Consider the following 17,039-nt stretch of genomic DNA (forward strand, 5'->3'; position numbering starts at 1 on the left):
AGTCAAAAAGACTTGTCTCTGGGACTTAATATCTCAAGCTTTGCGTAGATTATTTTGACTTCTCTGGATTTCCTCATCTGTAAAATGAGAGATTGGACTGGATGACTTCAAAGGCCTTTTCAGCTTCAGAACCTATAATAAGAATGTGGCCTAAGAATTAGACTTGCGTAGGGGTGGCTAGGTGGCGCAGTGGATAAAGCACTGGCCCTGGAGTCAGGAGTACCTGGGTTCAAATCCAGTCTCAGACACTCAATAATTACCTAGCTGTGTGGCCTTGGGCAAGCCACTTAACCCCATTTGCCTTGCAAAAAAAACCCCCCCAAAAAACCTTAAAAAAAAAAAGAATTAGACTTGCAGTTGGATCAGGTTGAAACCTTAGTTCCACCTATTAAATGTAAAATCCTGAGCAAATCACTTAACTTTTCCCCTGCCTCAGTTTTCTCATTTGTTAAAGGCTTAAAATGACTGCCTTAAGCTACCTGTCAGTGTAGTGGAAATGACCTGTAACCCTTACCTTGATGTCAATCCTGGGAGCATTTTTAGAAAGATTTTATTTATTTTGAATTTTACTGTTTTCCCCCCATTCTTGCTTCCCTCCTCTTATCCTCTACAGAAGGCATTATGTTAGTCTTTACATTGTTTCCATGGTATACATTGATCTCAGTTGAATGTGATTAGAGAGAAATCATATCCTTAAGGAAGAAAAATAAAGTATAAGAGAAAAATTACATAATAAGATAATAGTTTTTTTCCCCTAAATTTAAGTTAGTAGTCATTAGTCTTTGTTCAAACTCCACAATTCTTTTTCTGGATACAGATGGTATTCTTCATCACAGGTAGCCCAAAATTGTCCCTGGTTGTTTGCAATGGTGGAATGAGCAAGTCCATCAATGTTGATCATCACCCCCATGTTGCTGTTAGGGTGTATAGTGTTTTTCTGGTTTCTGCTCATCTTGCTCAGCATCAGTTCATGAAAATCTTTCCAATCCTGGGAGCATTCGATGTTAGAGAGCCACAGACTTGGTGCCAGACTTTAATCTTATCCTGGCCTTAAAGAATCACTCTCTTGAGAGGGGGAAAGGAAAGGAAAATCTCTAGGCTCTCCAGTCCTTGAGAACAGTCCTTACACTTTCACATGTAAACATAGTATCAGCTCAAACAGGAGGGTTGTTATACAGATTTTATCATCTGGGAGATATGGTCCTTTCTCTCATTCTGTTTTGTTCTCTCTCCCATAGTCACCATGCTATCCAATAAACTTAACTGTTGTAGGAGACAGAGAGACAGACACAGACACACAGAGAAAGGATGGAGGATGAGATTTAGAAGTATCTTTTGAAATATAAAGTCTTAATAAAATGAGACAGCAAAACATTATCAATAGAGCTAGCAGACTTAGGAGCTAGGAAGACATGAGTTCAAGTCAGACTTCTGATAAACTCATTCTGTGATGCTGGATCTGTTAACTTATATGTGTCCTAGGAAACTCAACCTAGAAGTTGCAAAGAAGGTGCCCATTTGCATGATTAGAAGCATTTCCTCCTTGGGAGTTCCCCAGGTCACTAAAGTCACAGTGGTTATTAAGTGTGATTTAGAAACTGGAAAAGGGAGGATTTCCCTTTATGCTGATGCCTTCCTTAGTGTACTTCTTTTTTTAAAAAATAGGGTTGATGGGCAGTTAGGTGAATAGAGCACTGGCCCTGGAGTCAGGAGGACCTGAGTTAAAATACAGTCTCAGACACTTAATTACCCAGCTTGGTGACCTTGGGCAAGTCACTTAACCCCCAATTGTCTTGCAAACCCCCCCCCCCCAATAGGATATTCAGCTTTTGGCATTCTCCTTATAGGACTGATGTGAAGATTACTTGGTTTTTTATGATTTTTGACTTCTATCTCAAGAATGCTGTATAATGTGTTTATCACATGTACTCAGAAAGGCTCCAGGTGATGGTTAGTACACTATGTCTGAGTGTAACTGAAAAGGCATGTGTGTTCCTAACAGACTTTTTTCCTAGGAAGTAATTTGTTCTCTAATTAGTGATTGTTGGAAGGGTTTGTTGGGGCAGCCCTGGTCCTTCATGTTCTATTCCAAAATCCAGGGTTGTTTGTGCTCCAGGCTGGTCTGTTTGCTGCAAAGATCTCACAACCCTTGAAACTCCCTCTGTCTCATACCTTGAAGTTGTATGGAAGCATGTCATCAGAACCTTTCTTTTATTCCCCCTTTGGCTTGTCAGGGAGCACTGCCTACACTCTACATCCACATCCGATACAAGAGATTATGCTCAAGTATCGAGCACAAGAAGATGAGCACAAAACTAAGTGTTCTCTCCTTTTCTCTCCCTTCTTCCATCTCCTCTTCTATCTTCTTTTTTTTTCCTTCCCCCTTTCCCCTTCTTCTCTTTTCCTTTCACTCCTCCCTAGACTTACTCTTTGCTTGTAACACCCTGAAGGCATGACCATGGGTTGGTTTGGGTGGGTGGGGCATGGTAGGTTTGAAACCCCTGGATTAGGAAAATAGGTTTGCAGACAGCACTAATTAAAGTTGGGACAGCTGCTTAATGTCTTTGTTTTCAAATATTTGTGTTGGCTGATAGTTGGCTTTAAGTTGCCAAAAAGAAAAATGCATAATAGATTGTTCCTAAACTGTTGTGCTCCTAATTATTATTTTCTATTTCACCAGGAACTTAAAAAAATTTAATCAGTAACATTGAGAGAAATTTGCAGACACGGTAGTTCTGAGATCAGAGACATAGTTATTAGTGTTCAATATGAGGACTTGGGATGGATGTTGATGGACAGGTTTCTCCTCTTTGAAAGTGTGAAAGTCCTGTTGTAGTAGAAAGCAAAGAACAGTGTTATTGAGACTCTCTTTTTTCTTGATTTCTTCCTACTTCCTCAGAGCCATTAAGTGTAATGTTATATATGCAAATACAGTAAAGCTTAGGAGTTCTTTGCTCCAAAGTATAATTTGCCTTTCCTGGCTTGGTTAAATGACTTAAAAACAACCTAGTATGAAAGTTCTGGTGGGCAGGCCAAGAAATCTGGATTGTAGTCAGTCCGGGGTGTGCTGGTAAAGGTTTCATAATTGGCTTTGGGCAGGGGCGGGGGTAGGAAAGAGGAGGGACTGGACAAAGTTTTAAATTCAGTCTGCATTATTAACATTTTCTCTGACACTGTTAGTCTAAAAATCAGCAAAGCAACAAGTCAAGCCCTGATCTATGTAATGTGTAAATGCTCACATTGAAAATTTAACAATCTGTTCCTCATTGGAGCTGATTTCAACCCACAGGGTTAGAAGCTGCTTCTTTAATTGCCTTGAGAAAGTTACTTAAATTCTGTAAAAAGTGAGGGAATAAATGAACATAAATGATATAAAGAAATTAAAAGTTGTTGGTTTTTCCAACCCTAGAATTTCATGTTAATAAAATAGTTTTGGGTACTGTTCTATGTTAGATGTTTCATTAATAAAAGAAAGAGGGAAGAGGCATCTGGGGAGTAGTATATGACTAAAATACTGGATTTAGAATTAGGAGTACCTAAATTCAAATTCTGTCCTGTCACTTGCTAGCTGAGTGACCCCCATTTAAACTACATTGCCTCAATTTCTTCATTTCTAAACTGGGGATTCAGAATGACACCTATCAGGGTTGATGACAAAATGAAATAATACTATAAAGTGCTTTGCAAACCTTACAAAACTATATAAATGCTTAATAGTTATTGATTAGTTACCCATTATTTGAAAAATGGTTTAATGCAGCACTGTCTATTGCCTTTTACTGTGTAGGAGAAAATTTGGGGATATAGTTAAATACCTATTCCTCTATAGCACACCGGTATATTTTTTGAAGGAGCTTTGCTTTTCCTTTGTCACTTGCAAAATGTATTAGAGAAACCTTGACGGAAGACAGGAAGAGTTATCTTCACTTCCAACCTCAGATACTAAATGTAACCCTGGACAAGTTAATCCTGTTTGTCTTAGTTTCCACATCTCTAAAATAAGCTGGAGAAGAAAATGGTAAACACTCCAGTATCTTTGCCAAGAAAACTCCAAATAGGATTATGAGGAGTCAGACATGATTGAAAAACAACAATTAAAATTCAATTTCCTATTTTCTTATGGATCTAAGGGGAAAAATTCTCAAAATTTTTAAATAGTGATCTTTTTCTTAAAGAGTAATTTGATCTTTTAAAAAGGACTCATTTTTAACAAATGAAAAAGGGAACCTTATACAACCTGAATTTGAACCAGTCCCTCCCTCCCTCCCTTCATGACTTTGAATAAGTAACTTAATTTCTGTGAGCCTCAGTTTCTTTAATTGTAAAATGAGGACATTGGACTAGACAATTTAAGTTTACCTCACACCTCTTAGTCTCTGGTCCTGTACTTCCTTATTAATTAGAGGAGGGAAATGAGATCCAGAGAGGGACAGGATTTGCTCATGATTAAGGAGGCAACAAGTAGCAGGATCAGAATGAAAATCCAGCTCTCCTGGTTCTCAGGGCACACTTAGGAATCAGACTTTTTTTTTTTGTTTTAAGCACTATTTGTTAAGTTTCTTTTATAAATAGTTTGAGAAATATTTTCAGAATAAATATTTTAATGACCATTGTATTTTTTCCTTTAAATTCATGACCTATGACTGATTTCAAGAAATTTATTGACATTTAAATGCTTTTTACAATGTCCTAGGTATGTCACAAAGATGCAGTAGCTGCCTTTAAGTAGGCTAGACTCAAAAGATAAGTAGCACAATTTCTATTGGGAAAAATGATATTATGCTTTAAAATAGAAATGAAGTTTTTCATACATGCTCAGTAATGTTTTTGATTTTATAATTCTAGATATCTCATATGCAATATAAGATCTAGGAACTGTACATTTTTATAAGGACATTTTAATAAATTTTGTAAAAAAAATATTGTTGTTGGTCATTTGCAGCAAAGAAGAGACTGAAATCTGGGGACACCGTTATCACAGGGGATTCTCCAATTAAAATAAATGGAATTTGTCTGACAGAATTAAATTCCATTGGTCATTTTAACAGCCATAATCCTCAGTTAACACATGATGGAGACCTAAATGAAACCAATGAACAGGCTATTTTGAAAGGGAAAGCAACATCAACAGCAATTCATCTCAGAAGTGGAGGGTTAGTATTACTTTTTTATTTGTAGTCCTTTAGCATTGCCACTTTGCTTTTAACCACAATCTTCTTAAATTTAATCTTTCATCCTATATTGATTGGGTTGTTAACTGATAAGTTGTTTTATTAGTCTGCATCTTTCCTCAGTTATGCCATCAACTGCTAAGATAATGATTCATGAGATAATGTGGGACTTTCCTGCTCTGTTAAGTTCATAGGTAGATGTTCTGGATTTGCATAATTACAGATTTATTCCTAGTAAGACTTTTATTCACATATACAAAAATAACTCATTTAGTAGTATTAGGTAAAGTCATTTATTTTAATTAGAGTTTTGAATGCACCTGGAATATTAACTAGTCATCTGGTTTGTGGTTTATCCAGGACTCCTGCTTGATTTCCTTATATCTCCTGCTACTTTCATCTACTATCTACCTTTGGCCAATTCTGTTATTGTTGACAGTGGCACAAAAGATTGGGTGGGGGAAGGGAGAAGGGACTACCACTTTAATTACTGAATTTCATTTGAAAATAGATTTTTTTTTTGTAAAAACAATATTATTACATAAAGTTTTAAACTACTGGCTAAAGATTTAGGAATTTGAGAATTGATTTGAGATTTGGAAGATTCTTTGGATTTCAGTTATCTATGCTATCTATCCCCTTTTAAAATGAATAATAAGAACTCCTTGTATTTTATACCAACTTTCTAGTAGGGCATCTTTCAGAAGCAACATTCCTGTCCACATTAAACATCAGAAGGACAGACAAGAAGTTAAATTTGGGGGCAACATCCTGAAATAGCCATTAATTGAAAAAATTTAAAAGGATCCTTGTGCTCTTGAGTCTCAGCTGTTGTCACATTAAGGCAAATAGAACTACTGAATTCATGTTCTGGTCTGCTTAGTGTTGGTTAAAGATACTTTTGCAAGGTTTACCAATAGATCATTGATGAACAACTGTTTTGTTTGAATTAGCTTCATAATGTTGGGTCATTTTAATACCAAGCATATATTGCGTTTTCTTTAAACTTCTTGATCTGATTTTGGCTATATATACACACACAAATAGTTTAACTCTTTTGATTCAGTTGATTGGTTAATTATCCTTTCATTTGAACTGATTTTACTTTGTCCTCATGGTCACATAGAATGAAGCACAGGTAGCCTTCATATTAGTTTTTATTTGGAACATTTTTAAATTAAAAGCAAAGGGGAAGAGTAAGAAAAGTTACTTCAAAATAGAATTTGGGGAATCATGATAAAATATCAAACTAGTCATTTTGCAAATGAAGAGATTTTAGGTAATCAAAGTTTACAAATAAAATTAGTAGAAAGATTTATTTTTCAGCCATTGTAATTGAAAAAAATTTTTATTGCTGTCCCCATTCTTAGAAGGAAATTCTAAATAGGAGTCATTCTGGTTTTTAGATGCTTTTTTTTAGTTTTTTTTTTTTTCAGTTTTTGCAAGGCAAATGGGGTTAAGTGGCTTGCCCAAGGCCACACAGCTAGGTAATTATTAAGTGTCTGAGACCGGATTTGAACTCAGGTACTCCTGACTCCAAGGCCAGTGTTTTATCCACTATACCACCTAGCTACCCCTATGCTTTCCATTTGTAAAGGATTATTTTGGCTTATTGTTCTTTATGCTATCTAAAATCAGAACTGTTAAGGGCATCTTTACAAATTTTTTTCTGTTAAGTCAAAAAAGAACAAATCAGGGAAAAAAGAGATTGCTCGGCAATTGTGATATTTATTGCTTTCCTTTATTAGCATTTTTTGCATTACATATTAATTAGGTTTGGAGTTTATATTGACAAATTTTAATTTCAATAACACATTTTTTGCTTCATCACTTTCAACCTCTTTAGGCAAAATTTATTCACTATAATAGGAAGAAAATATTAGAATATATTAACAAATTTAACATTTATGAATTAGAAGTTTATAAGAAGACTTGGTGATGGTTTATCTTAAATGCTTAAATAAATAATTTCAAGAAACAAACATTACTATATAATATAATATTCCCAACTTTAAAAATAAAATTCTACCATCATTTAACATATTGTCAACTTTAGAACATTAATGAATAATAAAGAGCATTTTGTTGGAATGTTCAGTCAAATAGACTTAAGGAAGGGAAGAAAATTCTGAATTAGAAAGGGAGCAGAGGCAGAAAATAGAAAGTAAGATATTTAGAAGTAGAAGTATAGGTTCAAGATAAATAGGGTAGTGTCTGAAAAAGTTAAAAATAATAGTTGTATTAAAATATTCTATCTTTAGAAATAAAAGCAATGGCTTTAGTAAAATTTCTCTGATTTGGACTCCAGAAATTGACTTATCTGATAATTTAAATATAGGACTTGATGTTTAATCTTTAAAGATAGGAAACATCATTTTCATGTAAAAATAACTTATTAATTTCAAAGAATTTTTATTCATTAAAGTAGGTTTGAAATTTAGCTCTGTTCAGTAAACATTCAAGACCCAATAAACACTGCAGTCCATGCTAGGCACCGGAGATAATAAAGACAAAAATGTAATAGATCCTGTGTTCAGGGAGCTCACATTCTGCTGAGCACAGCACAACATATACACAAATAAGTTAAAAGTTTATACAAGTAATTCTAAGAGGGACAGAGCACTAACCTGGAAGAACAAGAAGGATTTTGTTTAGGGGTAGCACCCGACCCATACTTTCAATTCTAAGAGGCAAAGATAGATAAGGAAGGAGGGAATTCATTCCAGACATGGGGGGCCACCTATACCAAGGCATGGAATTAAGAAAGACAGTGGTGTGAGAATTATTTTGTTCTAATTTTGATGTGGGTTTTGTTTTGTGGCAGCAATGGTCTTGAATAAATGCTTCTGCTGACTGAGGCAAATGCAGAACTTCTGACCATGACCAGATAAAACCAGATTAAGCTGGTTTATCTACTTATTAGTTAATTCTCTGTCAGTTGAGTGCTGGATTCTGGGCCTTATACCTGTCTGTATTTTGTTGTCCTTCTGAGTTATTAATTTTTCAGTTTTTAAGAGTTGATATTATGTTGTTGCTTTTTAAAGAGAACCCTTTCAAGTGACTTCAGAGATATTGTAGTGGTTGTTGGTGTTGGATAGTGTAGTGTTATGAGGATCATTCAAGATCAAAATGAAATAGAATCACTCACAATAAAGCTAAGAAAGTCAAAAATAAATAACAAAGAGACAAAATAAAAAAGCTGCCAACAATGTTGTTTGAAGAAAAAATATTTGTCATTGGAAAAGACAGTACAAATATTGGGATCCTGAAAATTATAAAATGGTCATTTTTACTAATGAAACTTTTTCTTTCCAACCTATACCAAAACCATTATCAGAAGACTAAGTAAGCCTGTGTAAGTTATGGGCAACTTACATGAAACAAACAATAATAAGAAAAAATATGTGGGGGATTTTTATATTTCTCATGAGCCTTAAAAGTCTTGTCTCCATTGAAGGAATGATTAATGCTGACAAATCTATTGATATATTGGGAAGGCAAAGTAATTTCATTTTAGAGTCATAGAAATTCTCAGATAGAGAAGAAATATTGCAAGATGACCTTGCACCATGCCACATGTCATGAAAGATTAAGAAATCTAAAAGGTGGAGGTAAACATGCTTCTGTGGTTTGTGAATGCACCAGATTTGAACTCCATTAAAAGCTATGGGCTATAATCAAGACTAGATTCATCAAAAGAGTGCAGTACCTAAGTGATAAGTGGTTTTGTTATTAATGTCATACATGTCAAAATATTGTGAACTCAATGCCAAATTGGGTAAAACAAATGAAAGAAAAGATGAACATTTGTAAAGGTTATTGTGTAAAAATAAATAAATTTACTTATTTTGTCCTAAGGAATTTACACACTAGAGTGTTGTGTATATAGCAGGTCATTATAACTGCAGTTGAGACTACTTGAAAGGAAAATAATGAGATGATCTTAGAAAGGCAGATGGGGTCTAGATTGTAGAGGATTTTAAATGTGAAAATGAGGATTTTGTATTTTATCCCAGAGGCAAAAGGGAAGCCCCTGAAGATTTTTGAGGAAAGGAGTGGCAATAGATCTATATTTTAGCAATATCAAATTTTCAGCTACTTAAGTAAATAACAATTTAGAGAAGGGAGAGACTAGAATCATGGGAGAACAAATGGGATCATTACAGTATTTTATGTGAGAGGCCATAAGGATCTGAGGCTGTAAGAGTTAAGAAAAGCAAGCATATAAGAAATATAGTGGATATGGAATCAGTGACCACCTGCTACTGGAGCAGGGAAAAGGCAAAAGACAACATTTTCTTCTCAGATATGAGGAAAAATAATGATATCCTTGGCAGAAATAAGGAAATTTGGGAGATGGATAAATTTAGGAGGGTAATGTTGAATTAGTCTCTGGACATGTTAAATTGAAAATGAAGGACATAAAAGAACCCCTATTTGGTAGACCTTCATCAAACATTAATAGTACTGTATGCACTTGAAAATATAAAACACTGTTTCTTTAAAATATATTGTTTTATACTTTTAAAAACCTTGTTATATTTATGTGATATAAATACAACCACCTTTACTATATTATATTCATTATGCATTAACTGTGCTAAAGTCCATATATATATTTATTTATTTTAAAACCTTGTAAACTTTCTCTTAAATGTTTTTCAAAATGTAGTGGTCCAGTAGAGGTCCTGGCCCTTATATAAAGGGAGGAGTTTCTGGTATTAAGTTTGGATTTGGATTTAGGAAGTAAAAATCAATCTGTATCAGAAGCAGATAATGGTTGCCAAATGGAATGTTATATATTCAACTTAAACAAATCTTCCTTTGGTGGGGATGCCTTAAACCTTAAAAGGTTAAAAAAAAAAAAAGCAGAGAGTTTGACTGGAAAGGACAGTTATTGGGATTGATTTTTGCCATGAGAATGACTTGTGTTCTCATTTAACACATTCTTTCATATTGTTCCCAGAAATTCCTATATTTCACCAAAACATAATTGAATGAATCTAGATGGTAACTTTGTAGTAAAAAATAAATATAAGTCAAGAAAAAAAGGAACCATAAAAAAAAGAATAATTGTAGACTGGAAAAACATTGCCAGTTTACATGAAGATGATTTGATTACCTACTGGGAAATATTATATGTGCCTGTAGCTATATATGTAGTATGTTTACTTATATATATGATAACATTAGCATATGCTAGCAAAGCAAAAGTAGTGATTGATTGAAGATTGTCACTAAAACTTACTGATCATCTTACTATATGTTGCTAATAAAAAATCCCAAGCAATTATGGAAGGAGGGCAAAGTTAATCAACAATATGACTTGATTTTTTGTTTGGAAAATATAGTCACTTTAACTATGTGAGTATGAAGTTTTTTTGTTTTGTTTTTTTCCTCAAGGCAGTGGGGTTAAGTGGCTTGCCCAAGGCCACTCAGCTAGGTAATTATTAAGTGTCTGAGGTCAGATTTGAACTCAGGTACTCCTGACTCCAGGGCCAGTGCTCTATCCATTGCACCACCTAGCTGCTCCAAAGTTTTTTTTTTAATGGATGTTGTTGCTTAAATATTTCTATAAAATCTTCTCCAAACATTTTTAAAGTACAGTATGCTTTAGTATTGCTAACTGGTTTGATGAATTCTATTTTTATATCTATTTATATCTATTTTATATCTAAAGATAATTTTGGAGAAAATAGTCCTGAAACCTCTCTTTAAACCTCCAGCCCAAGCCTGGCAGAACAAATGTGCCACCTCTCTCATGTCAATAAAATAACTTTAAAGAAATAGCCCCCTTGAATCATTAGCTTATAAATTAAATCTATAAAACAATAGTAAATTAAAATTTACACCAATTCAGACTGGTCTTTTATTTTGTTTGAATTAGTGACTTTTGACTATGTATGGTAAGAGTGAAGGAAAAAAGTATAGAAGGAAATAGAGGATCTGAAAATTATAGAACATTAAGAGGCATAGTGTAATTTAACATCCTCATTTTATATTTGAAGTGGCTTCCCTAGACATCCAGTGGCAAAGTCAGTAGTTGTTAAAAATATTAGTTTGTCATCTAACACAGAATTTTTAATTATATGTGTACATGTGTGCAATTATTCACTTTGAGATCTTGAATACTTTTCAGATATCTTTGTAAGAAAATTGAGGATATCATTTTTGTATATTTTTATTTTTGATGTCTGTATAAAATGGACTTCAATATTTTAATAAAGAGGCATTCTTCTTTAGGAAAATATTTTAAATTGGTTAAATTTAAGTGAAGTAATTATAATTTGTATTTGGTAACTTAGCTCAAGCATTTGCTTTAAAAACAAGATGTTATTATGTTAATTAATGTCACAAATTGAGTTTAGTTCTCATAAATGAAGTGTCTGTTTTCTGGGGCAGTAGAAAGTTGGCCAACATTTTTTGCATTTTTTCCATCCAATACTAAAATGATCTTTTATTCTTTTTACCCTTCCTTATTGACATTATTTTATAGTAGTGCTTCTGTTAACTTAGTAAAATCTTAATATTCAGACTAATTCAGTGACAAGGAGGCAATATAGAATTGTGGAAAGAATGCTGTATTTGAAACCTTGAGACTTCTATTAGAATTCTTTAAAGCTTACTAGTCCTATGACTAACTGTGGTCAAATAATTTGCCTATAGCAACTGCTTCACTATTGTTGTGAAGAAAGAGTTCTGCAGACATTAAAATACTATATACATTTTTTCACAAGACAACAATGAATCACTTCATATCTATACTGAGAGGATAACTTTATTTTGTAGTACAATATTTAAGTCTTGTTCAGAAAAGTAATTTTCTAAGCTGATAATATCTGATAATAATGAGTAGTTAAGAAAATTGGCAAAATGGTTTTTGCATTTTGAGTATTTGTTATATGTAGTCTTAAGTCATTTTATACCCTTTAGATCATCTAGTTTGTCTGGGTAGAGTTGCTTTGCCTCCCAAAACAAATTTTTAAGTTAACATCTTTGTATCTCCAGTGTTTAGTATCTGAACATTGTATATGAAATTCTTGCTTGTTTGGTACTTTAACTAATTGGATTGATTTGAATCTAGTGAGAGGAATCTTTACTGTGATATATGACTATTCTTGCCTTATTTGATATCTTTATTGATAGGTTGATTAGAAGCCATGATTATTAGATTTTCAGATGTTGTGATCAATAGTATGATGCTCATGCAATTAAAATTATTCTCTAAATCTTGAGAAGGTAAAATTGAACCATTGGCTGTGTTATAAGGAGATAGGATAAAAGGACTGCAGTTCTAATAGTATGTAGCTTTAAATTTCAGCACATTATAAGGGAGAAAAGTTTTTAATTGATCTATTGAAATAATAGAAATAGACTGTCTTGTGACATAATAAGGTGTCATTGGGAACATTCAAGCAGAAGATAGATTATGATATATTAGGGATATTGTGTAAGGGACTCCTTCATGGATGGTCTAGATGGTGGCTAGAGTCTCTCGTATTAAACTATTCTATAAGATGAATTTGAAAGATAGCAAGGATGTCATTGCAGAGCTTTGGCACTGTAGAAGAGCATACTAGATCAAAATATTTTCTACAGTATTAATGTTAGTATTTCATGAATTTTTTTTCCTGCATAGTGGAGCAGTATACACAACTTGACTTGGTGATAATTTAGTGAGACCTAATCTTTCCAGTTCTATGTACTCCAGTGTCTCATTTAGATTTTTCTAAACCTATTTAGAGTATTTACAGTGGAGTTCATGCTTCTTTTCCCCTAGTTTTTAAACCTTTTTCTCTTTTCCTGGTTTGCTAAGCCTGGGAGCCTCTTTTGCCCCAGACCCTTCTGAGACAGGCCCAGATTTTGTACTTTTTGTTGAATTTGTTCCCCCTTAAACTGATTTCTTTCTAAGCCTTCTGGAAGAGCGAGTCCCAATTCTCAATGATCACATAACACTCTTTTTTTTTCCCCCCTGGGCTTTTAATTGGTATTTCTCCTGAGCCAATAGCTTTCTGCCAACAGATATGCATTTTAATTTGCTTATTAAAATGAAGTGGCTATTCCAGAATATAATAAAGCCAAAATATTTTTTATGGATTAGCTCAATCTTTTATGTCCCTTTCTGTTGGTATGTATTTTTATAGAAAGCTTGAGGTTTGGAGGGACATCACGGCAGCCAGAAATTGAGGAAGAAGCCTCTGATAGCAACTAATTGGAGATGATCCAAAAACTAGAGCCATTACTAGTAACAGTTGGGTGGGGGAAGGAGCTAGATATAAGTACATATTAGATATCATATATTATGCTAAAAAGCATTTTTAAATATTATTTCAATTTGATCCTCACAATCCTATGAGGAAGGTATTATCAACTCCATTTTATAGGAAATTGAGGCAAATAGAGGTCAAATGACTTGCCCAGGGTCACACCCGCTCTTGAGCTTCTAAGGCTGAATTTGAGCTCAGCTCTTTCTGACTTCAGACTCAACCAACTTTCAACTACATCAACCACCTAGTGGCCTGATAATGTTCAATCTTGTGTCTGCTTTTACTGATGATTGATTGATTGTATTTGTCCTTTTTTTCTTGAAGAAGATATGACTTCAGGAAGATGTTGCTATGAAAGTCAAGTGACTTGTATTTGCATGAGGGGGCACTGTGCCTTGTCACCACTCTCATTTTTCCTTTGAGTCATCTAGATCCAGGGTCCAGATATGAATCAGAACAACTGGAGATGTATTTAAAATAAATCGAGATGGGGGACAAGATATGCAAGTGTGTGTGTGGGGGGAGGTATATGCTTTTAAGTTTATATCTTTTTACACACAAAGTTGATATGTGACTGGATTTGAGAGGGAATACATAGGAATTAAATGTGTCTTATTCCATTTGGGATAATTCAAGGTACAAATAAGTTTTGTTGGCACAAAATTACAAAGCAAGTTTTCTCATTTTAGATTCTCCACATTTCCTATTTGCAGCTGTGGAGTGCAGGTTTCAAAGCTAGAAAGACCTGAATTCAAGTCCTTGCTCCAACACATGTTGACTCTGTGACCCTGGACAAGTCACTCACCTCATCTTTCAGTGTTGTAATGAACCTTTAAGACTCTTAAGTTGTAGACAAAGTGTCAGCCTGCATTCATAGAAGCAGTGTCTAGATCCAGGAGCTCCCCAACCCAATGCAATCACTGGTCTGGTTCTCACCCCTAATTAATCACATTTTTATACGTTTTTAATAGTTAGTAAACCTTAGTTAAGTACTTTGTGCTGGACCTGGTGCTACATAAGCCCTGTCCATTGCAGAATGGCCTGTATACCTGAAAGACAGTGACTACTGCACATTAGGTCTTTTCCAGAGCCCATAGCCATTGCTTTTGTCTTAAGGGCTGAGGAACTTTTGAGAACTGCTCCCTTGGAAACAGCAAACACCTTTTTTTAGGTCTTAAAAACTCATCTCGCCAGATCTGTTTTTGATAAATATTATCTTGCTGGAAAAAAAGGGGAATTTAATTTACAATTTAATTATAAGAAGACTTTTGGAACATGACAAGCAAGCCTATTCATTCATAAGCTGACAATATTTACATATAGTCTGGTAATTTTTTTTACATATATAAATATAAAATGTTCTTTTTTTAGAATATTAACTTCATTGGTTTTGGATTTTTCTTATCAAAACGGAGACAATGGGGTCCAGTGAAAAGAACACAAACTTGGGAATCAGGAGATCTGACTTTTCTGATGTTTAAAATGTGTGATGTTGAACAAATTGCTGAACCTCTGTGAGCTTTATATTTCTAAAATGAGGGAAGTTGAACTACATCAGTGGCTCTTAAACTTTTTGATCTCAAGATCCCTTTACATAAATTGCTTAAAAATTGAGAACCCCAAGGAATATTTATTTATGGGTTATATCAGTATTCATCATATTAAGAATTAAAACTGATAGATTAAAATATTTAAATTTTATTTAAAATATTTAATTAATTAAAATCAAATGTATTTAAAATTGTAAGTAAATATTTAAAATTGCATACTAATTACATGTTAATATATTTTTTATTATTTTTATAATTTTATTTATTATAAATTTTATTGGTTATAATTAATTTTAATATTATTAATATAACAATTTTTTCTTGAAGACTTTTAAAGCATTTAAAATACACACGCACACACACACACACACATATATATATACACTCACACACATAATATACACACATATGTAGATATGTATATCGCAAATATCTAATGCTTAACCAGATGTGGACAGTTGGATTCTCATATCTACTTCTGCAAAAATCTCTTGTGATGTTTTTTTGATTAAGTATATGAAGAAAATTTGGCCTTATACAGATATGTAGTTGGAAAAAGAAGAGTATTTTTTAATAGGGAATGATGTCTCAGTACTATTATAAAAATTATTTTAACCTTGAGGACTCTTTAAAAAGGTTTCAGAGACCCTGAGGAATTTACAGGCAGTAACTTAACTGCTGGATTATATGATACTAAAGATCATGAGGAGTTTTTTGAAAGAAGGAAAAAACCTGTGATTCTGAGATTTTTTTTTCAGTGCCATAAGAGTGACCCCTTGTGGTGAAGAGTCTAATCTTTGAGATGTGCAAAATTTGGTTTTTTATTTAGTAGCTTTCTACTACTGCCCATGGTTTTGACCTGTTGCTTTTTATATAGTTTTAGATCAAATATTTATTAAGAACTATGCAAAGATGTTGTATAAGTTGTGATACTATGTATAGGAATGTATCATACTTTACAAGTAGCCTTTGTATTCTTTTTTCAGATGCTTCATATACTGGAGCTTCTGCATTTAAAGAAAGACTTTTTTTTTTATTTCTATCCCTGAGTCTTTTTTCTTTTTGTGTGTGTGTGTGTGTGTGTGTGTGTGTGCCTCTTCTTCTTAGTGATCCGATGAAAAGACGTACCAGGGCTTCATCGTGTCCAGTCAGTACTAACAAGAATACCTTGGAATCAAACAAAGGTAGGTAGCTTGTATTATAGAAGATTTATCCTTGCGTTCTCATTTATCATTTACTTACTTGCCCCTCAGTTGGAGTCATCCTAAGTTTTCTTAAAATGAAAAAATGATGTTGAAAGGAAACACTTTAGGTTTTAGATTCCAGGATAAATCTGGAAATTCCAGGAGAAATCCAGGAAATAAAATTCCAGGATTAGGCTCAGATCATTTCAACAGTTCCCCCTTACATTGAAACTGATAGAAGCCTAAATTGAATGGGGATATCTTTTGATTTTTAGGTTTGGAAACTCTGAGAACTTTGGACACTTGTTTGAGGCCCAACTTTGTTGGCTGAGCTTTTGTATTTAGAAAACAATCTTGTCATTTTTATTTTTCTGGATAGTAATTTAAGATTTCTCCAATAACTGCAATCTCTTTTCTTGATCATTCTGCAGAAGTGATTTTTGAAAGAATAAAAATTGGTTCAAACTTTGTCATTAGCAACGTAAATTGGAAATGATTTCTTTTTATGTGAAAGGACAACTAGATACAGAAAAGGTCCAGCTGAATTATGGCTACTGGATATAATGTTAATTGAGATATAAGTCACAGACTATACAAAGTTAAATAAACAATATATTAAATAACAATATGTTAAATAACAAAGTTAAATAAATAATATATTTTTCTTTGGGGAGGAACTCCATTTTTATGATTAACAGTAATTTCAGAAACCATCTAGGAAAATGAATTAAGGATGATACTGCTTTCTGCTGTCCCGTTGTTGCTAAGGTTTATTACATTTGCATGCTAAAAACATCAGCCAATAAGTGTGGTGTCAAGTTTTTGTGTCCAAGATGCAGAATTGTGGTTTAAAACTGTAACCACTGA

The 17,039-nt window shown here is 33.5% G+C and overlaps 1 protein-coding gene across 5 annotated transcripts in view; it reads left to right on the forward strand.

The window, feature by feature from the left end:
* The window catches only part of ARMC2 (armadillo repeat containing 2), a 389,015-nt gene that overhangs the window by 256,361 nt on the left and 115,615 nt on the right, over positions 1-17,039 (forward strand). For all 5 annotated transcript variants that reach the window (XM_074187300.1, XM_074187301.1, XM_074187299.1 and 2 more), the window contains 2 exons: positions 4,943-5,153; positions 16,096-16,172. In XM_074187300.1, coding sequence (XP_074043401.1) covers positions 4,943-5,153; positions 16,096-16,172 — 288 coding nt within the window. The remainder of the gene's footprint in view (positions 1-4,942; positions 5,154-16,095; positions 16,173-17,039) is intronic.

The sequence above is a fragment of the Macrotis lagotis genome, chromosome 5 (genome assembly GCF_037893015.1).
Source record: "Macrotis lagotis isolate mMagLag1 chromosome 5, bilby.v1.9.chrom.fasta, whole genome shotgun sequence".
NCBI classification, from domain to species: Eukaryota; Metazoa; Chordata; class Mammalia; order Peramelemorphia; family Peramelidae; genus Macrotis; species Macrotis lagotis.